Source organism: Eriocheir sinensis, chromosome 46 (assembly GCF_024679095.1).
Source record: "Eriocheir sinensis breed Jianghai 21 chromosome 46, ASM2467909v1, whole genome shotgun sequence".
NCBI lineage: Eukaryota > Metazoa > Arthropoda > Malacostraca > Decapoda > Varunidae > Eriocheir > Eriocheir sinensis.
Genome location: NC_066554.1, coordinates 6,583,174 through 6,610,758, shown reverse-complemented (window position 1 = coordinate 6,610,758; position 27,585 = coordinate 6,583,174). Strand labels below are relative to the sequence as shown.

Below are 27,585 nucleotides of genomic sequence, written 5' to 3'. Positions count from 1 at the left end.
GGTCACATCAGGTCCGGAATCTGTGTGTACGTACTTTTCCTGCGCCTGATGTTTCTTTCACTGCTAAAATTACTGCCATTACCATTGTTCCTACTACGACTGCAATAATAACAATAACAATAATGACAATAATAACCGCAGGAACAGCAGTGAGAACAATTACAATAGCAACAGTATTAACAACAGAAACAACAGCAAAAACAAAACAAAAAATCAGCAGCAATATTAACAACAAAAACAAAAACAACAAAACAACAACAAAAACAAGAGAGGAACAAGGAAAACAACAATAACAACTACTACTACTACTACTACTGCAAAAAAGTGTCCACCCTTCCTCAAATTACCCCCTTCCCCAAACCCTATAACATACCTCTTCATACACATATATAACGGAAAGTAAGTACACAACCCTTCTATATTTATACCTATCTCATCCACACGGGCATTGAATGAGTCACGTACAGTATCCTCCTTTTAGTGTTTCATCATCAGCCACTCGACACAATCCATTCAGCTCGTGTTCATTCAGTCTCTGCGCCACTCAAGAGAGGAAGGAGGATTCACACTCTATCATACGTCCAGCTCTCCACTGCAGGGTTTGTTGAATAGCTTTTTGAAATTCGTGTTGACTGGGGAGGTCTTAAATATTTGGTGAGATTGGAAATTGGAACTCCACGCATCTCTCTTTATCTGTTTGTTTTGATTGGTTGGTCGGGAAACTCTTGATTATTTAGTTAGATTTGCGTTTGTATCTCCACGCTTCTTATCTTTTGGCTCCGAGCCGACTCCTTCCCTTCCTTCCTTTTCCCCTTCCACTTCCGACTTCTTCCCTTCCTCTTTCTCTTCCCTTCCTTTCCTTTCCTTTCCCTTCCCCTCCTTTCCTTTTCCTCCACGTCCCTTCCCTTCCGTTCCCTTCCCTTCCCCTCCTTGCCCTTCCCTTCCTTTTCCCTGTCTTTCCTCTTCCCCTCCTCTTCCAATTCCGACGTTTCACTTTCCTTCCCTTCCTCTTCCCTTCCCCTTCCAATTCCGACTCATTCCCTTCCTCTTCCCTTCCCTTCACTTCCCTTTCCTTCCCTTCCCTATCCTTCCCTTGCTATCCTTTCCTTTCCTCTCCTTTCCTCTTCCTTTACTTTCCTTCCCTTTCCTTCCTCCTCCCTTTCCTTCCTCCTCCCTTTCCTTCCCTTCCTTTCCCCTTCCTTCCCTTCCCTCCCTTCTCCTTCCCTTCCCTTCCCTTCCCTTCCTTTCCTTTCCTTTCCTTTCCTTCCCTTTCCTTCCTCCTCCCTTTCCCTTCCTTTCCCTCCCTTCCCTTCCCCTTCCTTCCCATCCTTTACCTTCCATTTCCAATCCGACTCCCTTCCTTTCTCTTCCCCCTTCAGTGTTTTCTCTTTACTTATTCATCTTAAGCGTGTCAGTCTATTATCCTCTTCCCCTTTTTCATTTCCCTGTTTATTTATTCAGCTTAAGCTTCTCTGTCCATTTACCTCGTGTCTTTTTTTTTCGATCATTTGTTTCTTCCCCCTTCCTCTTTCTCTTTACCGATATATCCCTTTCATCCCTTTGCTTATCGCTTTATTTTTATTTTTATTATATTTTCGCGTCCCTACCCTTACTATTTATCGTTATTTGCATTAGCTTTTTTATATATGTATCGTCGTAGACTTCCCACAGTAGGCGTTCTTTAAATATGAATCACCGCGTCGTTGGAGAGAGGTAAAAACTGTTAGGTTTGGAATGGAATATACTTAGAAGTGCACTGAAGAAAATGATTAACGTATATATATTTGCCAACATATACTTTAGTTTTTTTGATAGTGTGGATAATTCGTTGTTTTACTTTTTGTATTTTTTTTTCTTTTTTATTAGTGTTCTTTTCTTGTATACCTTTTTCTTTTTTTTTTGTTTTGTTTTCCTTGCTGGGTCTCCTCCTCCTCCTCCTTCACCTCCTCCTCCTCCTCCTCCTCCTCCTCCTCCTCCTCCTCCTCCTCTTCCTCCTCCTCCTCCTCCTCTTTCTCCTCCTCCTTCTCCTCTGCCCCCTCCTTCTCCTTCTCCTCCTCCTCCTCCTTCACCTCCTCCTCCTCCTCCTCATCATCATCATCATCATCATCATGCCTCCCTTTTTTTCATCCTCCTTCCTTCTATTCTCACGTTCCCTCCGTCTCTCTTTCCGTCTTTATTTCCTTCCTCCTTCTTCCTCCTTTTTTTCTTATTTTCATTAGTATTCTTTCCTGATCTACCTGTTTTTTTTCTTCTTTTTTTGTTGTTTTTTCTTTGCCGGGCCTTGCAAGAACGAGTCAACTCTCTTTAAAACAGGGAACACACGACCCCCGCCACGTAATGCATAAGTAATAAACACACACACACACACACACACACACACACACCAATGATATGAGACTAACCCCTATACTTCCAATTCTCTTTTCCTCTCCTCTTCTCCTATCCTCTTCATAACCTTTTCTTTAACCTTCTCTTCCCTTTCCTCTCCTTTCCCTTTTTCCCTCACCATCTTCTTCCACAAACCTTTCCTACTTGTTTATTTTCCCCTTTCTTTCTTTCTCGTGATTATTTTATTCCTTTTCCTTTTTCCATCATAACCTTTACTTTGTCCTTCCTCTCCCTTTCCTTCCCTTTCTTTATTTCCCTCTCTTCAACTTATTTCTTAACCTTCATCTCTCGTTTCTCTCTCTTTCCTCTTTCCCTTCTTTTCGTAATCTAAACTTTTTTTCTTCCACCATTTAAGTTTTCATTCCCTTCCTTTTCCTTCCCTTTCCTCCTTTTCCTCTCCTGTCTTCTTTCTTGACCTTTCCTTTCTCTTTTCTCATCTCTTCATTTTCGTAATACAGTTTTTATTTTCCTTCCCTCTTTTCATCATAACCTTTCCTATACCCTTCTCTTCCCTTTCCTTCCCTTTCCTTATTTTCCTCCCCATCTTTCCTTCCTGTTTCTTTCCTTCTTTCCTCCTTTCTTTTTCGTGATGCAGTTTTTTTTTTCCTTTCCTTGTTTCCATCTCCATTATTTTGTTGAAAGTATTATTTTTATTTTCTTATCTGTTTCCCTTCCCCATCTTCTATCCATTCCCTTCTACTCAATTTATGTACTGTGGTGGTGGTGGTGGTAGTGGTGGTGGTGGTGATGGTGGTGTATGTGGTATTGGCCTGGATGACATATGACCATTCTCTCTCTCTCTCTCTCTCTCTCTCTCTCTCTCTCTCTCTCTCTCTCTCTCTCTCTCTCTCTCTCTCTCTCTCTCTCTCTCTCTCTCTCTCTCTCTCTCTCTCTCTCTCTCTCTCTCTCTCTCTCTCTCTCTCTCTCTCTCTCTCTCTCTCTCTCTCTCTCTCTCTCTCTCTCTTTTCTGAATGACTCTTTACTCCATTTTTTGTAGGCTCTAAGTCTCTCCTCAAGGTGTGTGTGTGAGAGAGAGAAACTTTCTTCTCCCTTTCATCCACTTCCTCTTCTCCTCTCATCCATCCTCACCTCATCCCTCATCCACTCTTTTTGTCCTCTCATGCCCTCCTCCTCCCCTCCTCCTCCTTCTCCTTCTCCTCCTCCTCCTCCTCCTCACTTTCTCATATTTATCTACCTCTTTATTTTTTTCTCCCTATTTTTCTTTCATTCTTTTTTCACCTTCGATCTTTTCTTCATCTTTTTCTTTTTTTTCTTCATAGGTTTCTTCTTTTCTTCTTTCTCCAATTCTTCTTCCCCTCGTCCTCCTCTTCCTCCTCTTCCTCCTCCTCCTCCTCCTCCTCCTCAAGCTCTTCAAAAAGCAGATTATCTCCCTACCACGGGCAATCCTTCCTCCTCCTCCTCCTCTTCCTCCTCTTCCTCCTCCTCCTCCTCCTCCTCCTCCTCCTCCTCCTCGTCATCATCAAGCTCTCCACAAAGCAGATTATCTCTAACCATGGATAGTCCCACCTTCTCCTGCTTTTCCTCCTCCTCCTCCTCCTCCTCCTCTTCCTCCTCCTCCTCCTCCTCCTCCTCCTCTTCCTCCTCCTCCTCCTCCTCCTCCTCCTCTTCCTCCTGTGATCTTAGTTACCAATCTTAATGCTATTTTCCTCCTACCTACTTTTTTTTCTCTCTCTTCTCTTCTTCCCTTTCACTTTCCCTTCTTCCATCTTTCTCTCCTTCGTTCAATCTATTCCTTCCTTCTCTTTCTCCCACGCTTTCTTATCTTCTCCCAGCCTATCTCATTTTCCTCCCTTGCTTCTGTGTCCTCCTCCTCCTCCCCCTCCTCCTCTTCTTCTTCCTCTTTCTTCTCCTCCTCTTATCCCAGGTTTCTTCCTTCGCCTCCCTCTCCTCCTCCTTTCATCCTTGTCTTTTTTTTTTCAAGGTCATCCACACAACTTGCTCTTTCATCTTGGTCCCCCCCTCCCCCCCCCCCCCTCTCTCTCTCTCTCTCTCTCTCTCTCTCTCTCTCTCTCTCTCTCTCTCTCTCTCTCTCTCTCTCTCTCTCTCTCTCTCTCTCTCTCTCTCTCTCTCTCTCTCTCTCTCTCTCTCTCTCTCTCTCTCTCTCTCTCTCTCTCTCTCTCTCTCTCTCTCTCTCTCTCTCTCTCTCTCTCTCTCTCTCTCTCTCTCTCTCTCTCTCTCTCTCTCTCTCTCTCTCTCTCTCTCTCTCTCTCTCTCTCTCTCTCTCTCTCTCTCTCTCTCTCTCCTTTCCTCATCATCCCGCCTCTTCTTTATTCCCTCTCTTCGCAGGCTCTACAATTTCCTATCAATTATCCTCCTCCTCCTCTTCCTCTTCTTCTTCTTCTTCTTCTTCTTCCTCCTCCTTCCTCTGTACTCGAAAGTGATACACATATCCTCCTCCTCCCCCTCCTTCATCCTACCTCCTCCTCCTCCTCCTCCTCTCTCTCTTCTTCCATCACCTTTAAGCTGATGGAATTGAGGGAAATGTGTGTGTGTGTGTGTGTGTGTGTGTGTGTGTGTGTGTGTGTGTGTGTGTGTGTGTGTGTGTACTTATGAATATATTTTTTTTTTTGTCTCTTGGGTGGAATCTCATGGGGTTTAATGTGAGGAGGAGGAGGAGGAGGAGGAGGAGGAGCAATAATGAGGGAGATCATCAAGAGGAAAATGAGACCAAAAAGGAGTAAGAATCAGATAAGAGGAAAAAGGATTAGGAAAAAAGGGCCGAAGCAAAAAATGGAAGAGAAAAAAAAGGAAACAAATATATGAAGAAAATACCGAAGAAGAGGAGGAGAAATAGGAGGAAAAAGACAATAACAGGAAAATAGTAGAATATCGAATAGAAGAAGACAAATAAGAGGAAATGAGAAAGAGGAGTAAGAGGAACAGGAAAAGGATAAGAGAAAGAAGGAGAATCAAGTAGAGGAGGAGGAGGAGGCGGCTGAAAGAAAGGAGTGAAGGAAGGAGAAAGGAAAGAGGAGGAACAGGAAGAGAAAGAGAAGAAATCAAGCATATCGTTGGTGTTGAATGGACTGGAGGTGGTGGTGGTGGTGATGATAGTGGTGGTGGTAGTGGAGGTAGTGGTGGTGGTGGTGGTGTGGTGGTGGTGAGGTGGTGATGGTGGTGGTGGTGGTAATGATGATGAAGATGGTGATGGTGGTGGTGGTGGTAATGAAGGTGGTGGTGGTGGTGGTGGTGATGAAGATGGTGGTGGTGATGGTGGTGATAGTGGTGGTGATGGTGGTGGTGATTTAGCAGTTATGTGGTGAAGGAATTACTGACTGTACGTGTGTTTGTCTGTTATCATCATCATCATCATCATTATCATCATCATTATTTTGTTCTTCCTCTTAATATCATCACTTTTTTTCCTCTGTATTATCCTCCTCCTCCTCCTCCTCCTCCTCCTCCTCCTCCTTCTGTCTCAAGGTGTTGGCACTGAGAGAGAGAGAGAGAGAGAGAGAGAGAGAGAGAGAGAGAGATTGTTCCACCAAGTTTATTTATTTTGAACGTGTCTAGCCTCCTCCTCCTCCTCCTCCTCCTCCTCCTCCTCCTCTCCCTCCTCCTCCTCTTGGTGCCTCATTCATCTGCTCCTTTCGTCCTTCAGTTAAATAGTTTTCGCTCGCGGAGAAAACAAGAATGCAGGAAACAAAAAAATATATATAGTTCTGAAAATGAAAAACAAAATATTAAACTTTGTGTGTGTGTGTGTGTGTGTGTGTGTGTGTGTGTGTGGGTGGCGAATGAGTGGGGAAGTGAGTGAGTGAGTGGAAAAATGAGTAAGTAGATGAGCGACTGTATTTTAAAGAGTGAGAATGCGCAAGGAATAGTGACTGGGTGAATAATTTATCGAATGAAAATAATATGAGTAATGAATGAGTAATGAATGCATAAGTAAGACAATGGATAAATCTTTAGATATACCCACTAAAGAATGAATGACTTATATAAGGCTTTAAGAATGAATCAGGGTTTGAGTGAGTTAATAGATGAGTGAGTAACCATGAATGAGGAATGAGGGAATGAAATACTTTAGGGGTGAATGAGTAAAATTGTGAGTGAGTAAAAAAAGTGGATGGGCGAGATACTAAATAAATGAATGAATGAGTGAAGGTGTGAGTGAGAGCAGAAAAGTGAGTAAGCGTGAATGATGAATGAATGAGTTAGATACTTTAGGAATGAATGAGTGAAAGTGTGAGTAAACATAGTGGATGGGGAACTAATGAGTGAGTGACCTTGTGAATGCATGAACGAGTGTGAGTGAGTGAGTGAGTCATTAAGTGGATGAGTAAGCGGGCGAGTGACCTTGAAGCGTTAAAGAGACTGATGCAATACTAAGAATGGATTACCTTGTTCATGTCCTATACCTGTTTGAAGTGGAAGATTAAGTGGTGATAGATGAGAAGGAGGGAGAAAGGAAAGGAAGGAAGGAAGGAAGGAAGGAAGGAAAGATAGAAAGGAAGGAAGGAAGGAAAAGAGGAAGGGAAGGTAGAATGGAAGAAGGAAAGGAAGGAAGGAAGGAAGGGAAGGTAGAAAGGAGGAAGAAAAGGAAGAAAGGAAGGAAGGAAAGGTATAAAGGAGGAAGAAAAGGAAGGAAGGAAGAAAAAGAAGGAAGAAAGGAAGGAAGAAAGGAAGGAAAGATTGCTGGTAAGATGAACGAAGGGAAGGAATGGAGTGAGGAAAGAGGGAAGGAGGGAGGGAGAAAAAGGAAAGGAAGTAAAGAAGGAAAAAGGAGAAAGAGCGGAAGGAAAGAAACGCAGTAAAAGGAAGATAAAAACAGGGAAATGAAAACCAATAAAGCGAAAGGAAGATAAATGAAAGGAAAGGAAGAGAATAACAAACGAAAGGAAAAGCTCAAGAAAGGTAAATAAAGAAGGATAGATTAGAGAAGGAAGGAAGGAAGGAAGGAACACAGACAGATCAGAAGTGTCAATAGCGCTGTCAAATGGAGGGGAAGGGCAACAAATGGAGGGTGACAGATGCCAAATGAAGGTGACAGGAAGGTGTGTGTGTTTGTGTGTGTGTGTGTGTGTGTGTGTGTGTGTGTGTGTGTGTGTGTGTGTGTGTGTGTGTGTGTGTGTGTGTTCTGAGAGAGAAATTAAAGCCCTTCATTCTCCTCCTCGTCTTCCTCCATCACTTCCTCCTCCTCCTCCTCCTCCTCCTCTTCCTCTTGCTAATGACGCCGGGCTTTTAATTAACGAGGAGTGTACGGTCAAATTTTATGGGAGAGTTAATGGGGACAGTGGTGTGTGTGTGTGTGTGTGTGTGTGTGTGTGTGTGTGTGTGTGTGTCTGGCCCCGGCTCAAGGTCACAGTGCCAGCAGTATTATAATTGTTGGAAGCGAGAGAGAGAGAGAGAGCATCGGTGCCATTCTTAGCATATAGGTGGTCTCTCTCTCTCTCTCTCTCTCTCTCTCTCTCTCTCTCTCTCTCTCTCTCTCTCTCTCTCTCTCTCTCTCTCTCTCTCTCTCTCTCTCTCTCTCTCTCTCTCTCTCTCTCTCTCTCTCTCTCTCTCTCTCTCTATCTCTATCTCTATCTATCTATCTATCTATATCTTCTCTCTCCTCATTTTTCCTCCCCATCTCTTCCTCTCTTCTCCAACGTGTCCCCAACATGTAAGGTCATCTGTCGTGGTCACCTGAGGCTTCTTCCCCCCCCTCCCCCCTTCCCCTGACCCCCCCTTCCTCCCAGTCTCCTTAAGTCCCTCAGTGCACTCGACCCCTAACCTTAACTTTCACCTCTAATTCGTTTTTTTTCCATTTTTTCCCTCGCTACAGCCTCCCTCTTTCCCCTCACCCTCCTTTCCTTCCTCCTCCTCCTCTTCCTCCTCCTCCTCCTCCTCCTTGTACCCTCTTGCCTGAAGCCTTTTCCCTTTTCTTCCCCTTTTTCTCTATTTCCTTAACTCTTATCTAATCTATTATTATTCTTCTTTTATTCCGCCGCAGTTTCCTCAGTCGCTCCTTCATTGCCTTATCTTCACTTTCTAATCTATTCTTTTTTTCTTTTATTCAACCGCCGTTTCCTCAGTCACTCCCTCATTCCCTTATCTTCATTTTCTAATCTATTCTTTTTTTCTTTTATTCAACCGCCGTTTCCTGAGTCACTCCCTCATTCCCTTATCTTCATTTTCTAATCTATTTTTTTTCTTTTATTCAACCGCAGTTTCCTCAGTCACTCCCTCATTCCCCTATCTTCACTATCTAATCTCTCTTTCTTTTAATTTAATCCACGACCTTTCCTTCACTTCACGTATCTTCCAATCTTTAGTTTTCTGCATTACATTAGAATTATACAAGTTGATGGTGGTGGTGGTGGTGGTGGCGTTGGTGGTGATGGTGGTGGTGGTGGTGATGTCTGCTATTCTCTAAGCCAACCGTTTATTACTTTTTCTTTCCTGTCCTTTAATCGTATTCCTTCATTCATCTCCTTCCTTTCCTCCTTTTCAGTTCCTATTCCTCCCAGTTCTCTTCTTTTATTTCTCTTATTCTCTTCCTTTCTTCTCGTGATTTCATTCTTTACCTTCACTTTTTTTTAACGATTCTCGCTCCACATTTCCATCAATTTCGACATTTCCACCAGTCTCCACATGTCAACCCAATCTTCACGTGTCTCCCAGTTCTACCCTCCACGTCACCCTCGAATCTCCACATTTCCACCAGCCAGCTTCCCTTCCCTGCCTCTCTCTTCCACATTTCCCCACGTCCTTCCACCTCTTCAACCCCCTTTCAGCCTCTCCTCGTCATTCTTCCCCCTCCCTTCCCCTCTACTCTCCCCATTCTTCTCACTCTCCCATCTCTTCTCTCCTCCCCATCCTTCTCCCTTCCCCATCCCTCTAGTCTCTATTTCTCCTCCCCCTCTCTTACTCTCTATCCTCTACCCCTCTTTCCCCCTCTCTCTCACACTCTCCCCTCCCCCCATCTGTCTCTCCTCCTCATTCCTCTCCTTTCCTCTCTTCCCCATTCTTCTTCCTTTCTCATCCCCCTCCACTCTACCCCTCTTACCCTTCTCTAACCGTCTTCCCTCTACCCCTCTTCACACTTCTCTCTTACCCATTCCCCTCTATACCCCCTCGCAGCCACCCCTCCCTCTACACTTCTCAATTCTTTTCCCTCCCCTCTCACCTTCCCCCTCTCCCCCCCCCCTCCCCCCTCCCCCCCCACGCCCGCAAGCCACAACAGGTGCATGGAACGAAAAACTCATCTTGCCTCATCATTTTTTCCTTCTCCACTCCACACGTTTTTTTTTTTCTTTCTTTTCATTATAGCGAACGTTTTTTTTTTTCTCTCACTGTTTGCATTTTGACGCCCATCTTCATTTTCCTTCTTTTTTTATAATTATTTGGCGATAGATTTTGCATTTGTTTATTTTCTGTTTATTTTTTTTATATATTTATCATTTGCTTTTCCTCTGTCCACATTAATATAGTTTTTTTATTTTCCTCTCTCTTCACTATGCGAGCTTCTTCGACTGATTTTGTGCACGAATTTTTTTTGTATTAATTTATGTTTATTTATTTATTTTTTTCATTTTTTCACCCATCATTTTCCTTACTTATCAACGTCCACATTACTACAGTTTCTTTTCTTCATTATGCAAGTTTTTTAATGTTTTTGCTTCTTTTTTTAATTAGATCCTTTTTTATTTGTTGATCTATTTTTATTTTCATTCTGCTCATCATTTTATTTTTCTAAACTTTTTTTCCTCATTGTACGAGCTTCGACACTTTTTGCATTCATTCATATATTTTTTTTATTTATATTTTATTTATTTACTTATTTATTAATCTATTTATTTTTGCATTGTGCCGCCCATCAGCATCATTTTCCTCTCCCCAGTTCACATTAATATATCTTTTTACAGCTCATTATGGCATCTTGATATTTTTTTTTTTTTTCCTCCGGCCACTGAACTTTTTTTTGCTATATTTGTCCATCATTTCCCTTTCCTCCGGTCATTCCCTTTTCCTTCCTTTCCTCAATCCATTCCTTTTCTTCCTTTCTTTCCTCAATCCATTCCTTTTTTTCCTTCCTTTCCTTCGTCCATTCCTTTTTTTTCCTTCCTTTCCTTCCTCCATTCCCCTTTTTCCTTCCTTTCCTCCGTCTATTCCATTTTTTGTCCTTCCTTTCCTCAATGAATTCCTTTATTTCCTTTCTTTCCCTTATCCATTCCTCTTTTTCCTTCCTTTCTTTGATCTATTCCTTTTTTTCCTTCCTTTCCTTCGTGCATTCCTTTTTTTCTTTCCTTTCCTCCGTCTATTCCTTTTTTTCCTTTTTTTCCTCCCTCCCTTCCTTTCTTTTCCTTGATTTCCTCCGTCCACTTCTCTTTTTTTGTCCTTCCTTTCCTCAATCAATTCCTTTTTTCCTTTCTTTCCTTAATCCAATTCTCTTTTTTCCTGCTTTCCTCCTTCATTCCTCTTTTCCTTCCTTTCCTCCTTCATTCCTTTTCCCTTCCTTTCCTCCGTCCATTCCTTTTTTCCTTCCCTTCCTTTGTACATCACTTCTTATTCTTCCTTTTCCCAGCTCACATTTTTCTATTTTTTTTCCTTCTTTTCCTCAACCTATTCCTTTTTTTTCCTTCCTTTCCTCCAGTTCACATTACTACACTTTTTTCCGCTTCGTTATCCCGTCCTCTTCGACAGGTATTCCGTGCAGGTGGTCTCGTAAGGTAAATATCTATCCCGGCTAGGCTGTCGATACCTCCCCTGACGGCCAAGACTGCGCTAATGAGGTTGGAAGTTAATGAATGAAAAAAGAAAACTCTACTCTAATGAGGCTGCAACTTTCTCAATGTAAACTATTTATCGAGGGTCTTAAAATTGTTTCGTCGTCAGGAACCCAAATAATTTCTGAATATCGTGATCATATTTTTTGTTCCATGTTTTGACCTGTGCACTTTAGCTTTCATTCATGCATTCATTTCCTCCGTCCATTCTTTTTTTTTCTTCCTTTCCTCAGCCCACATTTCTCTGTTTTTTCCTTCCTTTCCTCAATCCTTTTTTCCTCAATTTCCTCAATCCATTCCTTTTTTTCCTTCCTCTTCTCATTTCATTTTTTTTCGCCTTCCATTCCTTAGTCCACTTCTCTTTTTGCTTCCTTCCTTCCTTCATTCACTCATTCATTCGTTATATTTACAAGGAAACTATCATACAGGATTTTAACAACAGACACATGCCCAAACAAGACATAATGTAAATAAAATCATTGTCCCATACCTTTGTCATCACACACGCATATAAACTTCATTCATGCATTATATTACACAAGGAAACAGCCATAGAAGATTTTTAACAGAACAGAACCTAAAAACATATATCCAAGAGAGCGAAACAGTCAATCGTATATTAGTCCCATGTAGCCTTCACCAGCACACACAAACTTATGCATGCCTGTGTTATATTTACAAGAGAACTTATAGATATCATACACAGCTGACACTAAACACACTTGTCCAATAGCTATATACATTGGTGTTTTCCCATTGTCTTATTGTTTCACCAACACATTTTTAATTTTCATTCACGCACTGCATTACCCGACCCGGAAAACAACGTATGATGAACACTGAATACATTGGTCTGACATCAATGCCATAAGCGTCTCCCAGTTTAACTACATTGTTTCTCCAGCGCACTTTAATTTCCTGCATCTTTTCATTGTATTAACCACAAAACGCATAAAGAGGATGTTGCATAATTATGTTGCGCGCTGAATACATAAATAGGTCTAACATGAATAGCATAAGCACCAGAATAAACACCTTCACTATCATGTATTAAAAGTATTGTGCCGCCAGCCTTCACTGCGATTAAGCGAGAAGCCTACGGAACCTCCATCCATATTTACCTACGCCCCGCACACCTGTATGAGCCTTAATTAGTTATGCTTCACGTTCTATTTGCACCTGTGGGAAAGTTGATTTAGTGCAGGTACGTAACGGTATTTTGCGGATGATGTGGAAAAAGGGAATATTAGTGAAGATGAAAATGACTGAGAGACAGACAGATAGACAGACAGGCAGACAGACAGTGACAGACAGACAGTCAGTTACAATAAAGAAAGGCAAAGAAAACACACACACACACACACACACACACACACACACACACACACACACACACACACACACACACACACACACACACACACACACACACACACACATTTATTATTTGCTTGTTTATGTGAAGTCCACCGTTTATTTATATTACTCTCTCTCTCTCTCTCTCTCTCTCTCTCTCTCTCTCTCTCTCTCTCTCTCTCTCTCTCTCTCTCTCTCTCTCTCTCTCTCTCTCTCTCTCTCTCTCTCTCTCTCTCTCTCTCTCTCTCATCATAAATTTAGCTTTTTCTCGCATTTTATATCATGGTGTATTTTTTTCTTTGCATTTTCAGCTTCTTTTTTTTTTTTTTTTTTTTTTGGTAATTCTCTAGTCAATTAATTTAGCGATATAGTGCATATTTTTTGGGGGGGGGCTTGTATGTGCGTTCGTACGTATCGGCCAACTATTCAATTATGTATATTCAATCATTTTGCCCCGATGTATATATATGTTTTTTTAATTATTTTTTTGAACGAACATTTCAGGACGCTTCTTGTCGCTCGGTATTTTTCTATTTATATTTTTTCTATTTATTTGTACATGTGTGTGTGTGTGTGTGTGTGTGTGTGTGTGTGTGTGTGTGTGTGTGTGTGTGTGTGTGTGTGTGTGTGTGTGTGTGTGTGTGTGTGTGTGTGTGACTTTTTCTCACCTGCTTATTTGTCTCGTTTTGTTTTTTCTTTTCTTTTCTTTGATCTTTGTTTATATTTGTTGATTCTGTTTTAAAATGGAGTTGTATTTTCTATTTGTTTTTGTTTTCTTTCTATTTTTACTTGTTTCTTTTTGCCAAGTTTTGCGTGGTCATGTAGTTTTGCTTTTTTTTAGGCTGTGTTTATTTTTGCGGTTCTAGTTTGGAATTTGAGTTTTTTTTTTTATTTAGTTTTGCGTGTCCAACAATCCTCGTTTTTTTTTTTATCTTGTAGCTTCACCGTCAATCTATTTTTTTATTATCTTTTTTTTTATGGTTCATCAGACTACACATTTTTCTCTTTCCACATTTTCCTTTTCTCAAATTTTCCCTTTCCCTATTTTCACATTTTTTTTACGTATGCATTTTTTTCACATTTTTAGTTTCCTTTTTCACATTTTTTTTTTCTTTCTATTGTCGAAGTTTTTGTACGTTTCATCAGACGACACAACTTCCCTTGACAAAGTCTTCCTAACTTCAGACAAGACGTGTCATGTTTTTTTTATATCTTTTTAGCTCGGTTTATTTCCACCATTCTTTTTATAAACTTATTTTTTTAAGTTCTTTTGCTCTATTTCTCTCTTCCTAAATTCAGCTCTGGCGTGTTTTTATTTCATCTTTTTAGCTGTTTCATTATACTCTTCTTGTTTTGAAATCTAAGTTGTTTTAAATTCGTTTGCTTAATTTCTCTTTTTTTCCAATGTTTATATGTTCCACAACTGTGTTTCTTCATTAGTTTCATCGTGATTTTTTTTTCAGTTCGTTTGCATTATATCTCCGTCTTTTTATCAAGATTTCCGTGTTCCACAACCTCACATTTCCTTAGCTTCGTCGTGAACATCTCTGCTTTCCTTACATCATTAGATATAAAACATAGAGCGTCACATCTTTCTTGGGCAAACACTCCTTTACACTTCTTTACTTTTTCTATCTTTCTTTATATCATCAGCATTCTCAAAACATTTATCTAACATCACATCTTTCCTTGGCGAACATTTACCATTATCCTCCCTTGGTCCACCGTTCCTCCGACAGCAGGTATAAAAAGCAGATGACGCCAGACTCACCCCAGCTCACCCACTATATGCGAGGCTGAGTCAGGGGCGTGGCAGGGGGCGGCGGCAGCAGGGGATTGTGGTGAGGGAGGTGACAGTGGGTGGGAGGTGGAGGGGGCTCGTGGGAGGGATGGACGATGATGTGGGAGAACAGTGGGGGAGGTGCCAGTAGGAGGGTGATGGGGTGTGAGGAAGGGAAGGGGAGCAAGGGGTGAAGGAACAGGGGTATGTGAGGTAGGCAGCAATATAGTAAGTGAGGTGACAGAGGTATATGTTGGCAGGGGATATGCATGGAAGGCGGGAACAGAAGAAGCAGAGGACGTGTTTATAGGTACATGGGGTGAGTTTTTTCATAATGGGTGGCAAGGTAATGTTTTTTTTCAAGTGGATGGTAGAGGTAATGGGGTATATGGGTGAGAAAATATCCAGGAAGCAATATTTAAACAGCGGTGGAGGATAAGAAAAGGATGAAGGGATGAAATGAAGAGGGTCAAATGTGAGAATGAAAGTACCGTTGAAATATGCTTGTGTGTGGTGGAAGATGAGAGGGGAAGGATTGGGATAACAAGTGGAAGAGGAAGATATGGTTAAGACAGTGAAGGAAAGCCATGAATTTTGTAATGGAGTGCAGCGGTCAGAGAGTGGATAGGAAGATATGGATAAAGATGGATAGAAAATTGAGCGGTACCGGAGTGCAGTTGTCAGTGGGTAGATGGATTGTAGGAAATGGATAGGGGCAGATAGGAGATGGAGCGGTTATTTTATTTCTTCCCTTTTATTTTTAGTTTTTGCGTGACCTGCCTCCTTTACTGCAAAAAAAATATAGTGTAGAGCTAGGTTAGGATGATAGATGAAGGGGCGTGCCTGGGATGGTGAATGAGAGAGATAAAGAGAAAGACAGATGGATGGAGTGAGATCGAGAGACAGAAAGAAAGGGAGAGAGAGAGGGAGGGAGGGATCTAGTCAGTGTGGGTGGATGAAAGTGGAGCAAGAGAGAGAAAGACAAACAAGAAAGATGGAAGAATGGATGGATATATTGAGAGAGAGAGAGAGAGAGAGAGAGAGAGGAGAGGGGAATGGAGTCTAGTCAATATGGGTGGATGAAAGTGAAGGAAAGGAGTGAAAAAGATGAACAATGATGGAGAGAGTGGAGTGGGGTGGAATGGGCAGGAATGGATAAGGTGGTTCTGTGCAGGAAGAGCAAGAAGAGGTACAAGAATATGAAGAAAAAATTGTATAAAACCAATAAATTAAAAGGATAAGAAACAGGATAGGGCGGTAAGGTAGGTCGTCCAGGGATAGCCTATTACCATTACTAGGAAAAAAAAAGTACAAGAATAAGAAGAAAAACAATAAATAAAATACGTAGGTAGGATGTGGATGACAGGATGAGGACGGGAAGGGATAGCGATGGTGTTATTAGGGCAGTAGAGAAGGGAGGGGAGTGCAGGGACGGGGAGGAAGGGGAAGAAGAGGAGGAAGGGGTAGGAAGGGAAGGGTAAGCCGAATTGGTGTCACGCGCTTGTATGTGGGTGGGTGTGTCGCGAGGTCATCCACCCACGCCCTAATGGTAAGCTTCCGCCGCCGCCCCGCCCCGCCCCGCCCCGCTCCCGCCCCTCACCACCAAGGGATGGAGGAGGAGGAGGAGGAGGAACATGCTCGTAATAACATAGTCTGCAGAGGGCCAGTCGGCTTACTCGTGGGAGCTCCTGTAAGCCTGAAACAGCAATTATCCTTCCCATCCACGAATTTATCTGATCTGAAGAAGGGAAGAAAAAGGAGGAGGAGAAGAAGAAGAAGAAGAAGTAGAAGTAGAAGTAGAAGAAAAAGACGAAGAAGAAAGAGCGTCGAGGAGGAAGAGGAGGAGAAGAAGATGAAGTAGAAGAAGAAGAAGGAAACAAATAAAAAATAAAAAAGGAAGAAGAACAAGAAGAAGAAAAGAACAATAAAAATGAAGAAAAAGAAGAAGAACAATAAATATCACGAAAAACAAGAAAAACAAGTGAAAAAAAGTATGGAAAAGAAAAATCAGTGAAAGAATAATGATGGAAATAGTTATGATGATGATAATGGTGACGATGATGATAACGATATAGAACCTTATGATAAAAATGGCAGAAGGACAAGAAGAACCATTAAAAGGGAAGAGGAAGAAGAAGAAAAGGAGGAGGAGGAGGAAGAAGAGAAAAATAACTAGGAACAAGAGTAGGAAGAGGAGAAAGAAGAGGAGGAGGAGGAGGAAGAGGAGGAGGAGGAGGAAGTGGAGGAGGAGGAGGAGCTAGAAAAAGGTGGAGAGAAGGAAAGAGAAAGGCGACAGAAGAACGTTATTTGTTGTGTCGTTGAGGGCGCGAAGTTGGGCCAGTGTTGTTGTTTTTGTTGTTGTTTGCTGTTTTCCTCTGAGTATTGTACCCTGGTTACCAAATCCTTCCTTTTCTTTTTCCTTTACTTCTTCTTCTTCTTCTACTTCATCTTCGTCTGCTTCTTCTTCTTCTTCTTCTCCCTCTACTTCTTCTTCTTCTCCTTCCTCTTCATTCATTTACTTTTTCGTCTTCCTCTTCTTCATCTTCCTCTTCTTCTTCTTCTTCTTCTTCTTCTTCCGCCTCTTTTATCAATAGTTTCTTTATCATGACTTACACTATCGTTTTACTACTACTACTACTACTACTACTACTACTAAACATACTACCACCATTACCAATACAAAAACAACCATTCTCTTTCTCAGTACAACAACAACAACAACAACAACAACAACAACAGTACCACCACCACCACCACCACTATCACCCCATCCCCAGTTAGTGTTATGGGACTTAATAACGTTGTGAGGGTGCCAGCTAGTAGGGGTCTATAGGGCTTCTTAGACCCTTAGCCCCCTTCTTTCAGGCCGCTCCCCCCCCTCCCCCCCCCTCCCCTAGCTTCCCCTTCTTCCCCTTCGTCATCTTCAGTTCCCTTCCTAATCCTCCTTTCTTTCATTCCTTATTTGTACTTCTTTTTTTTGTTGTTGTTTTCCTTTTTCCCATTTTGTTGTTTTATTGTTGTTGTTGTTGTTTTGTTTTTATATGTTCTGCTGTTGTAGTTATTTTCCTCCTTAATATTTCTTTTTTTTCCTCGATTCTTCCTCCTTTCTCATTTTCCTGTTATTTTTCTGTGTTTTTTTTCTTTTTCATTGTTCTCCTCTTCGATTTATTTTCTGTTATTGTCCCATCATCGTCTCTTCCTTCTCCTCTTCTTTCCCGTCCCTCTTCCTCTTCTTCGTCCTTGTCCTCTTCCTCCTTTTCGTCTTTGTCCTCGTCTTTCTCCGCACATTACTTCCTTCCTTTCTCTTCCTCCCTTATTATCCCTGTTCTTCGTCCCATCCCCTTCCTTCCCCTCCCTTCCTCTCCCTTCATCTCCCTTTCCATTTAGAGAGTCGTTCCTCTTTTATGTTCTTCCCTTCTGCCTCCTCCTCCTCCTCCTCCTCCTTCTTCTTCTCCTCCCTTCCCCTCCTTCCTCCTTCTTCCAAATTTTAACTTCTCTCTTCTCGCCTCTTCCTCCCTGACTTTCCCTCACCCCATGTCTTTCCTCTTCCTCTTCTTCCTTCCTCTTGTTCTTCTCTTCCCTTTTATTTTCTTCATAACTTCGACTTCCTTCAGCTCTCCTCTTTGCTTCGTGTATTCCTTCTTTCCTTCTTATCTTCCTCCTCTCTCATCCTTTTCTCTTTTTCTGTTCTCCTGTTTTCTCCAATTGAGTCAACTATTCCTTCATCTTCTTTATTCATTCTTCTCTTCTTCCATTCCTTCTATTCTTCTTTCTTCTCTCCTTCATTTCTTCCCTCTCTTCCCACTTTCTTCCCTCATTCTTTCATTCCTTTCCCCTTCTCCCTCCCTCCCTTCCACTCTCTTCTCCTCCCTTTTTTTCTCCCTCTTTAACTCCCTCACTCCTTTTTTCTTTATTTCCCTTATTTCCTTTCTTTCTACTGTTCTTAATTCTTTCCTTCCTCCCTCTCTCCTTTCCCCCCTCCTCCTTCCCTCCCTCCCTCCTCACTCCTTTCTTCCCCCCTCCTCTCCTCCCCTCCCTCCCCTCTTCCCTCCGTCCGTCGCACCTGAGGCCTGACTAATGAACCAGGTACACAGTAAAGGGGACAGACAGGTGAAGACACTCATTAACCTTTTCCTACCTTGATTTAACTTTCCCCTTCACTCATTTACCTTTTTCTTTACTCATTAACCTTTTCCTTCACTCATTTACTTTTCCTTTCACTCATTAACCTTTCCCTTCTCTCATTAACCTTTCTCTTCACTCAACTACCTAACCTTTCACATATTTACCTTGCCTTTCACTCATTAACCTGTCCCTTCACTCCTTTACCTTTTCCTTGTATTGATTTACCTCCTCCTTCATGAACTATCTCTTCTTCCTCTGGCCCCCCTGAGTCACCCTTATCATCATCATCATTATCATCATCATCATCATCATTTTTATCATCTTTATCACCATCAACCATGACAATTAGCCCATCACAGGATAAAGGCCTTTCCCTACGATTTTTTTTTTTTTTTTTTTTTTTTTTTTTTTTTTTGTCTGGTGTTAGTGCGCTCCATCCCGCTCCGGCAATGGTTCTAATTCCATCCCTCCACCTGGCCCTCTGTCCAGTGTTAGTGCGCTCCATCCCGCTCCGGCAAAGGTTCTAAGTCCATCTCTCCACCTGGTATTCTGTTTAGTGAGGAAGGGATGTGGAATTGTGATAAGGAAGGAAGGGGCAGGAAGGAAAAGACATACGGAGGAGGACGAGAACGAGAATGGGAAGGAGGAGGAGAAGGAGAACTATAGGAGGAGGAAAAGGAGAAAAGGAGGAGGAGGAGATGAAGGGGCAAGAACAAGATTGAAATCGGGGAGGAAACTGGGAAAATAAATGAGAACAGTAAGACGACAGGGAAATGGGAAAGGAAGAGTCGAAGAAAAAAAAAACTACAACTACATCCATGAATAAAGTAACTCAGACAGGACAGACTTATAATGACTTATGATGTTCTATAGGCAAGGATCTCGTATCAATAGGTGCTTAAAGAGACAAATACGAGAAGATAATGAAGTTTTAGCGTTGGGGAACCAGGCAGGTATTGATAAGGGTCTTGAGGTAATGTCCAGGAATTAGATAACTCAAACAGGACGGACTTCTAATGACTTTTGATGTTCTATAGGCAAGCAACTCGTATCAATAGGTGCTTAAAGAGACAAATACGAGAAGATAATGAAGTTTTAGCGTTGGGGGAAGCAGGTAGGTATTGATAAGGGTCTTGAGGTAATGTCCAGGAATATAATACCTCCTGCCGTGTCACCTGCCACACCTGTCCCCCTAATTAACGCACCTTTCCTCCCCCATACATAATTATAACTCTATGTCCAGGAATAAGATAACTAAAATAGGACAGACTCATAATGACTTTTAATGTTATATAGGCAAGGAACTCATATCAATTTGCACTTATAGAGAACAATACGAGAAAATAATGTTATGTTCTAATGTTCTAATGTTCTAATGTTATATAGGCAAGGAACTCATATCAGTTTGCACTTATAGAGAACAATACGAGAAATTAATGAAGTTTTAGCGTTCCCTCTCTTCCTCCAACCCTCCCGCACTCTCCACTCTCCACCTGGTCATCTTTCGGCCCTGACTTTATTTACACTTCCTTGCCGAGTCACCCGTTACACCTGCCCCCTTAATTAACGCACCTTTCTTTCCTCTCCTCCAGGTGTTGGCGGCCGCGATGGGGGAGAAGAGGCCGGCGGTGGCGGTGCTGGTGGTGGCGGCTGCGGTGTGGTGCTGCCTCCTCGCCGCTCCAGCACAGGCACGAGGTAAGAATGATGATGATGATGATGATGGTGATGATGATAGTAGTAATAGTAGTAGTAGTAATAAGTTGTTTTTTTTCTATTTACAGTAAAGCTCAGACAAAAAAAAATAAGTGTGTAAAAGATATTAGTAGTAGTAAGTGTTTTTTGTAAAGTAAGGGAAGCAGCTCAAGGGCAAAAAAAATAATAAGCGAGAAAAAAAAAGCCCGCTAACTACTGCCCCTGTAAAAGAGTGGATAGATGAGTGGTCATTTGCGAGGTCAATTTCAGTAATGATAGTAACAGTAGTAGTAAGAATAGTAATAATAGTAATGACAATAATAATGGTAATAATAATAGTTGGTGGTTGTTATTTTGGCTTTGTTTTCTAATGGATTTTTAAAAGTTAGCATTGCAGTATTAATAGAGGAAGAAATATTAACTTAATCTTGAATAGGTGGAGCAGATTCATTTATAACAACTATTCATAATCTTTCCTCTTCGCCAGGTGAGCTATCTACAATTACAGGTTTCCATCTCTATATATTTACAAACTCTAGGCTGTCATAAACTTTCCATAAGAGAGATTCAACGACTTATATGCACTCTATATAACACTAACAAGGGACGGTATAAACATCTGACCTTACCTAACTATATCTGACTTTATGGTTTCTTGGTAGTAAGGGAAAGGGTGGATAGGGAGGCTTTCTTTGTACATCTGTTTCTTCTTGCGTGTGTGTGTGTCTGTGTGTGTGTGTGTGAGTGTCGGTTATATATCTGACCTTACCTAACCACATCTGACTTCATCTTCGAATAGTAGTTTCTTGGTAGGGAGGGAAAGATAGGATAGTCAGGCTTTCATTTTACATCTGCTTCTTCTTATGTGTGTGTGTCTGTGAGTGAGTGAGTGTGTGTGGGTGTGTATGTGGGTGTGTGAAGGAGTAGGTGTGTGTAGGTGTGGCATGTGTGGTATATCCTCTTACCTGTCCTCTCTGTGTAGGTGTGCTGTAAGAGGATTCTGTGCAGTTTTACTTTTCCGCGTCAGGTAGCCATCCCTCTTACTAGGAGAGAGAGAGAGAGAGAGAGAGAGAGAGAGAGAGAGAGAGAGAGAGAGAGAGAGAGAGAGAGAGAGAGCGTGGGAATGGTTATGTCTTCATGTATGTTGCATAACCTAACCTCGCTGGCGCACATTAGCTCTTAAGTAAGTGAGATCCTGAGTGTGTGTGTGCGTGTGTGTGTGTGTGTGTGTGTGTGTGTGTGTGTGTGTGTTAGTAGAGGTATTTTTTTCGTCTTAATCCACATCCTTTGCAGCCTCTCCGCAGCTACAAAGACATAGAAGATGATAGATATAACAAGTCCCGTCCAAATAATAATAATAATAGTAATAATGACAACTATAATGTTAATAGCCCCCAATAACAGTCATCGTATCATTATATTAACACCGTATTTCCTATCATGTCCCCCCAAAACAATCACTAATACTCCCATTATAGCACAAAAAACTAACTCTTATTTCTAGTGTTATATTCCATAGTGTGATGTATAGGAGAAGTGTGTGACATAGATCTAAGTTTTATATATATTTTCACGTATTTATAGATTCCTTAATTAGATGTAAATATTTTTCTACCTTTTTTTTAGTCTAGCATACAAATTTTTGCCTTTTAGAAGCACTCACACATACATACAAAGAGTGGGACCATATATATTTTTTTCCTTCATACCTGTTAATTTTTTCCCCTTTCCCTCTTTCACTCTCACTCTCTCTCTCCCACCTGTGTTCTAATTAGCGAGTTAAGGACACCTGGTTTTAATGACTTACCTGTTTTCTCCTTTTGTTCCCATCCCTCTCAGTGGCAGCTTTGGATTTAGAAGAAGGTAAAGGAAGCTGCTGCATTATTATTTACTGTATTATTATTATTGCTACTGTTGATGATGATGATGATGGTGGTGGGTGGTAGCATGATGGTAAGGATGATGGTGGTGGTGGTGGTTATGGTGGTGGTGGTGGTGGTGGTGAGTTAGGTAGGAAAGTTAGCTGGGTGTTGTTGTTGTTTTTTGTTAGTTTTTCTTTTATTTTTCATTTTCTTCTTCTCCTTGTCTTTATTTCTGTTTTTTTCTCCTTTTTCGTTCTTTTCTTTATCTCTCCTTCTTTCTTTCTTATTTTCGTCTTTTCTTCTTCCTTCGTTTATTATTTATTTTCTTTACGTCTCAGACTGTTCTCTTCTATCATTATTATTCTCTCTCTCTCTCTCTCTCTCTCTCTCTCTCTCTCTCTCTCTCTCTCTCTCTCTCTCTCTCTCTCTCTCTCTCTCTCTCTCTCTCTCTCTCTTGGGCTTAAGAGAGAGAGAGAGAGAGAGAGAGAGAGCAGGACATCAAAGGCAGAGGACGTGTATTTAGGACACTCACGCAGGCTTGGGAGTCCTGGAGGAGGGAATGGAACCAGAGCGAGGCGAGTCCTTGTAGGCGGAGGAGGAGGAGGAGGAGGAGGGAGAAAGGAGGGAAGGAAGGAAGGATTCATATAACCAAAGACAAGAGAAAAAAGACTCTCTCCTTCTTCTTCCTCCACCACCACCACCACCACCTCGTCATTACACCACCACCACCGCCACCGCCACCACCACCGCCACCACTCGCAGGATTTGGATATTTTAAACGTCGTTGTAGTAATTATTAATAGTTACGTGGCTAGTTTGTCTTTTTAACTTCACTTTTGAGACGGAATTACTTAGAAGTGTTGGATTTTCACTAAGTCTCAACAAATTACAAACTCGGTCTTACAAAATGATATACGTAAAAAAAAAAAATCAATGTAACCAACAAAACATGCCTTGGAAAACGGGTAAAAATATGGGTCACTAAAACAAACCAGCCACATTATTGTTTCTGAAGACTTATGACGTTTAAAAAATCTCTTGCGGTGGTGGTTATTGTGGTGGTGGTTGTGGTGGTGCGCGGTTCTCCACTCACCCACCAGTGCACGCCTCGCCACGCCACTCCACACAGCACCCAGCACCACTACACTACCACTACTACATATGGACATGCCCGATAAAGCAGCACGTCAATGTGAGACTGTGTGTGTGTGTGTGTGTGTGTGTGTGTGTGTGTGTGTGTTTTCCGAGGGGCTGAGGCAGTGTGTTGACTAGGCTGTTTGTAGGTATGTATGTCTGTTCGCCTGTGTTTATGTATGGACGGAACATTCTCGCGATAACATAGTCGCAAGATGGCTTATTTTTGGGTTCTCCTGTAAGGTCAAAACAGCAACTATAATTCCCAGCCATGAATTTGTCTGACCTGAAGAAGAAGCAGAAGAAGAAGAAGAAGAAGAAGAAGAAGAAGAAGAAGAAGAAGAAGAAGAAGAAGAAGAAGAAGAAGAAGACTAAGACGAAGAGTAAGACGAAGAAAAACAAGAAGAAGAAAACTATGAAGAAGAAGAAGAAGAAGAAGAAAAAGAAGAAGAAGAAGAAGAATTAACTGACTAAGACGAAGACGAAGAGTAAGACGAAGAATAACAAGAATAAGAAAATTATGAAGAAGAAGAGGAAGAAGAAAAGAAGAAGAAAAGAAGAAAGAAGGAAAGGATGACTCGCTCCATGGCTCGATCTCGTAGCTCAGCTCTCCCCTACACACACACACAAGTTTCTCTTCCTTTATTACATCCCCAATAACGCTTCCATCTATCAGGCTATCCACCCACCTACCCACCACCCACCACCCACCTATCTATCTATCTATCTATCCATCTATCTATCCTTAAACTTTACTCCTTTCCTCCTTTTCTTCTTTCATCCTTCATACTTTCCTACCATTCCTCCACTTCACCTCTCCTCCACCTCCTACCCAGTCCTCCTCCTCCTTCTTCCCCCTACAGACCCACCCATCTATCTACCTACCTACCTACCCACCTAACCAGCCAGCCAACCAGTCAGCCTTTCTCTCCACATTAGAATAATTTCACGGTAAGGGGTGATATAAGAAGGGAGGCTGTCTGTAAGAGGCCTACGATGTGTGTGTGGGAGTGTGGTAAATGGAAGAAGAGGAGGAGGAGGAGGGGGAGTGGAGGAGACGGAAAGTGAAGAGAGATTATGAAAAGGGAAGGAGGAGGGAAATGAGGGCAGTGAAGGGGATGGAGAGAACGAGATATAAGAAGCGAAGGAAGAGGAGGAAGAGAAAGATGAAGAGACCGAAATAAATGAGAGGAGAAGGATAGAGATGAGGGCAGTGCCGAAGGTTAGGAAAGAAAAATTAAACCGAAACGGGGAATCAAGAAATAAGAGTAATGAAAAGGGAAAAAAGAAGAAAGAGACTGAAAAGAATGAGAGAAGAAGAAGGAGGATAGAGATAAGGGCACTAAAGGGGATAAAGGGAGGAAGATGATAACGAAGAAAAGGAAGTGAGGAGGAAGAGTATAAGTCAAGATTCTGAAGAAGGGGAGGAGGAGGAAAAGGAGATAGTGAAGGAGGTGAGGAAACTGAAGAAAACAAAAAGGGAGACGAAGGGAGAAAGATGTTAATGAAAAAAGATGCATTATTAAGACCATCCAGTAATCCAAGAGAAGATGGCGCCACTATAAACACTTGCCTGCGCCATGAAGGGCTGGGGCCGAATACCATCCAGGCCCCTCAAGCAATAGACGCAAAAAAATTAAAAAATAAAAAATATTGAGATACAAGAGAAATATGTATAAGTAGAGGGTGAAAAGAGAGGAAAAATATGAAATGAGAGAAAGGAAAGGAATGTCGAGTAAGGCAATGTGTGGTAGAGGAGCGAGGAAAAACAAATAGAGAGAAGAAAATTATGTTACTGGAGTCCTTTTTTTATATCTCTTTCTAATTACTTTTACGAGACTGGTAATTTTTTCCTCTTTTATTCTTTTCTTTATTTTTTCTAACTGGCTCCTTTAAGCATCCTAAATAGACTCCTGCAGGACTTCACGCTCAGGACTCCTCTTGTCGCTCCTTCTGGTACACGGACCCATACTTGCTCCTCTTCCTTCTCTTCCTCTTCCTCTTCTTTACCCATATCTCTATCCTCCTCTTCTCCTTCTCCTATCCCCCCTTTGTCTCTTTATCCTCCTCCTCCTTCTCCTCCCTTTATCCTCTTCATTATCCTTTTCTCTATCCTCCTAATCCTTCATCTCCTCCTCCTTCCTTTCACTCTCTTCATCTTCCTCTTCTTCTTCCTCTTACTTTGCCACTTAGCTCTTCTTCTCTAACCCCTTCACTTCACTGCCCTCATTTCCCTCCTCCTCCTCCTCCTCCTCGTCTTAATTGGTCCCAGGTTTTGTGGCACGCGTGTGAGTCGTGTCCTTGCCTTCCACACTTAACCTGACCCCTTTACTCTCCTCCTCCTCCTCCTCCTCCTCCTCCTCCTCCTCCTCCTCCTCCTCCTTTTTTTCAGTCTTCCTCTTCCTCCTTCGCCTTCATCTTCTTTCCTCGCCTCCTATGCTTTACCTAATCACTTTACTTTCCTCCTCCTCCTCCTCTTCCTTCTTTTCAGTCTCTTCCTCTTCCTCTTCTTTCTCTTCCTTCTCCTTCACCTTCTTTCTTCTTTCCTCTCCTCTTCCTCCTCCTCTCCTTTTCAGTCTTCCTCTTCCTCTTCCTCCTTCCCCTTCATCTTCTTTTCTCGCCTCACACGCTTTACGAAACCCCTTTCCTCTTCCTACTCTTTTTTTCTCTTCCTCCTCCTGCTCCTCCTCCTCCTCCTCCTCCTCCTCCTCTTCTTCCTTTTCATCATCGTGTTTCTGTTCTTCCTCCTTATCCTTTCAATCCTCCTCCTTTCCCTTCCCTTAGTCTTTGTTTTCCTCTTCCTTTTGATCCTCCTCCTCCTCCTCCTCCTCCTCCTCCTCGTACCATACCTCCTCGACCTTATCTCCTTCACCTCCTGACCTGATTTTTTCTCCATCCTCCTCCTCCTCCTCCTCCTCCTTCGTCTTTGCCCTTTTTCCTCCTCCTTTTCCTGTCACCATTGCTACTGCTAAACATTTTTCCTCCTCCTCCTCCTCCTCCTCCTCCTCCTCCTCCTCCTCCTCTTCCGGGTCGCCGTGGAAGAGGAAGCATTTGTCACTTAGCGAGGCATCAAGAGGAGGGGGGGGGAATAGGCTCGTTCGCCCCCTCCTCTTCCTCCTCCTCCTCTTCTGCCTCTTCCTCCTCCTCTCCTTCTCCCCATCTCCCTCCTCCCTTCTCCCTTCTCACTTTCTTTATTCTTCCTTTCTTTCCTCTCCCTATCTTCTTCCTTATCTCTCTCCTGTTTCCTCTCTCTTGTCCTACATCCTCCCATTTCCTCTTTCCTCTTCCTGTTTTCTTCCTTCTGTTTCTCCCCTTTCACTTAATCTCCCTCCATTTCTTTCTCTGTCTCCTTCTTTCTCTTTCTTTCTCTTCTCTACCTCTCCTTTTTTATCCCTTTCTCCTTCAGTCCTTCTCCTCTTCTTCCTCCTTCTCTCAGCTTACCTCCTCCAATCTCTCTCTTTCTCTTCCTCTATCCCTCCTTTCCTCTCCTCTTATCCCTCTCATTCGTCTGCTCCTAAAGCCCTTCCTCCTCCTCTTCTTCCTCTATCTCCTTCCTTCCTTCCTAAATCCTTTCCTTATTTCTTCCTTTCACTGGTTTTCTTATCTTTATCTTCCTTTATTCTCCTTTTGTTGTTGTTTTTCTTTCTCCTTTCATTCTATTCTTCCTCCTTTTCTTGCTTTCTTTTCTTACTTTCTTTCTTACTCTGTCTTTTGATTCTCTCTCTCTCTCTCTCTCTCTCTCTCTCTCTCTCTCTCTCTCTCTCTCTCTCTCTCTCTCTCTCTCTCTCTCTCTCTCTCTCTCTCTCTCTCTCTCTCTCTCTCTCTCTCTCTCTCTCTCTCTCTCTCTCTCTCTCTCTCTCTCTCTCTCTCTCTCTCTCTCTCTCTCTCTCTCTCTCTCTCTTCATAGACTCCTTATCTCCCCTTCTTCGCCATCTTTATCTTCTTCCCTCTCTCATTTTTCACTTTCTCCTTATCCGCTTTTTGTCTCTCTCCCCTTCCTCATTTTCTGCTTCATTCCCTCCTTTGGCATCTTCTTTTCTTGTCTCCTTCCTTTCTCCTTCCATTTATCTCTCTCTTTCTTCTTCTCTTCTTTTTTTTTTCGTTTTTTTTCCTATTCTTTTCTCTCCATCTTTCTTCCTTCCATTATTTCTTCTTCTTCCTTCTTTCATTCACCTCCTTCCTTCTTCCTCTTTCTCTTTCTCTCCTCTCCTCCTCCTCCTTCCATTCTTCTCTCCTTCAATCTCTCTCTCATCTTCCTCCTCCTCCTCCTCTTCCCGACTTCCTTTCTCCTATCTCTGTCTCCTATCTTCTCCTGTCTTCCTTCTCCTCTTACTCATTTCCTTCTTCTTCTGCTTTCTCTTTCATTTCCTCCATCGTTATTTTCCTCTCTTCCTTCTTATCAACTTTTCCTGTCCTGTTTTCTCTCTTTTCTCTTCATTCTGTTCTTCCTTTCCTCTCTCATTCTCTTTCTCTTTCCTTTCATCCATTTCTCCTTCCTTCACTTTCTCCATTC

General features: G+C 42.1%; 1 protein-coding gene across 14 annotated transcripts in view; it reads left to right on the top strand.

Annotated features, from left to right (window-relative positions):
• Positions 1-27,585, top strand: part of LOC126981013 (neuroglian-like) — a 292,124-nt gene that overhangs the window by 185,332 nt on the left and 79,207 nt on the right. For 12 of the 14 annotated variants that reach the window (XM_050831617.1, XM_050831626.1, XM_050831630.1 and 9 more), the window contains 2 exons: positions 19,977-20,079; positions 21,916-21,939. In XM_050831617.1, coding sequence (XP_050687574.1) covers positions 19,992-20,079; positions 21,916-21,939 — 112 coding nt within the window. In that variant the 5' untranslated portion in view covers positions 19,977-19,991. The remainder of the gene's footprint in view (positions 1-19,976; positions 20,080-21,915; positions 21,940-27,585) is intronic. The other 2 variants (XM_050831620.1, XM_050831618.1) reach the window with 1 other exon arrangement.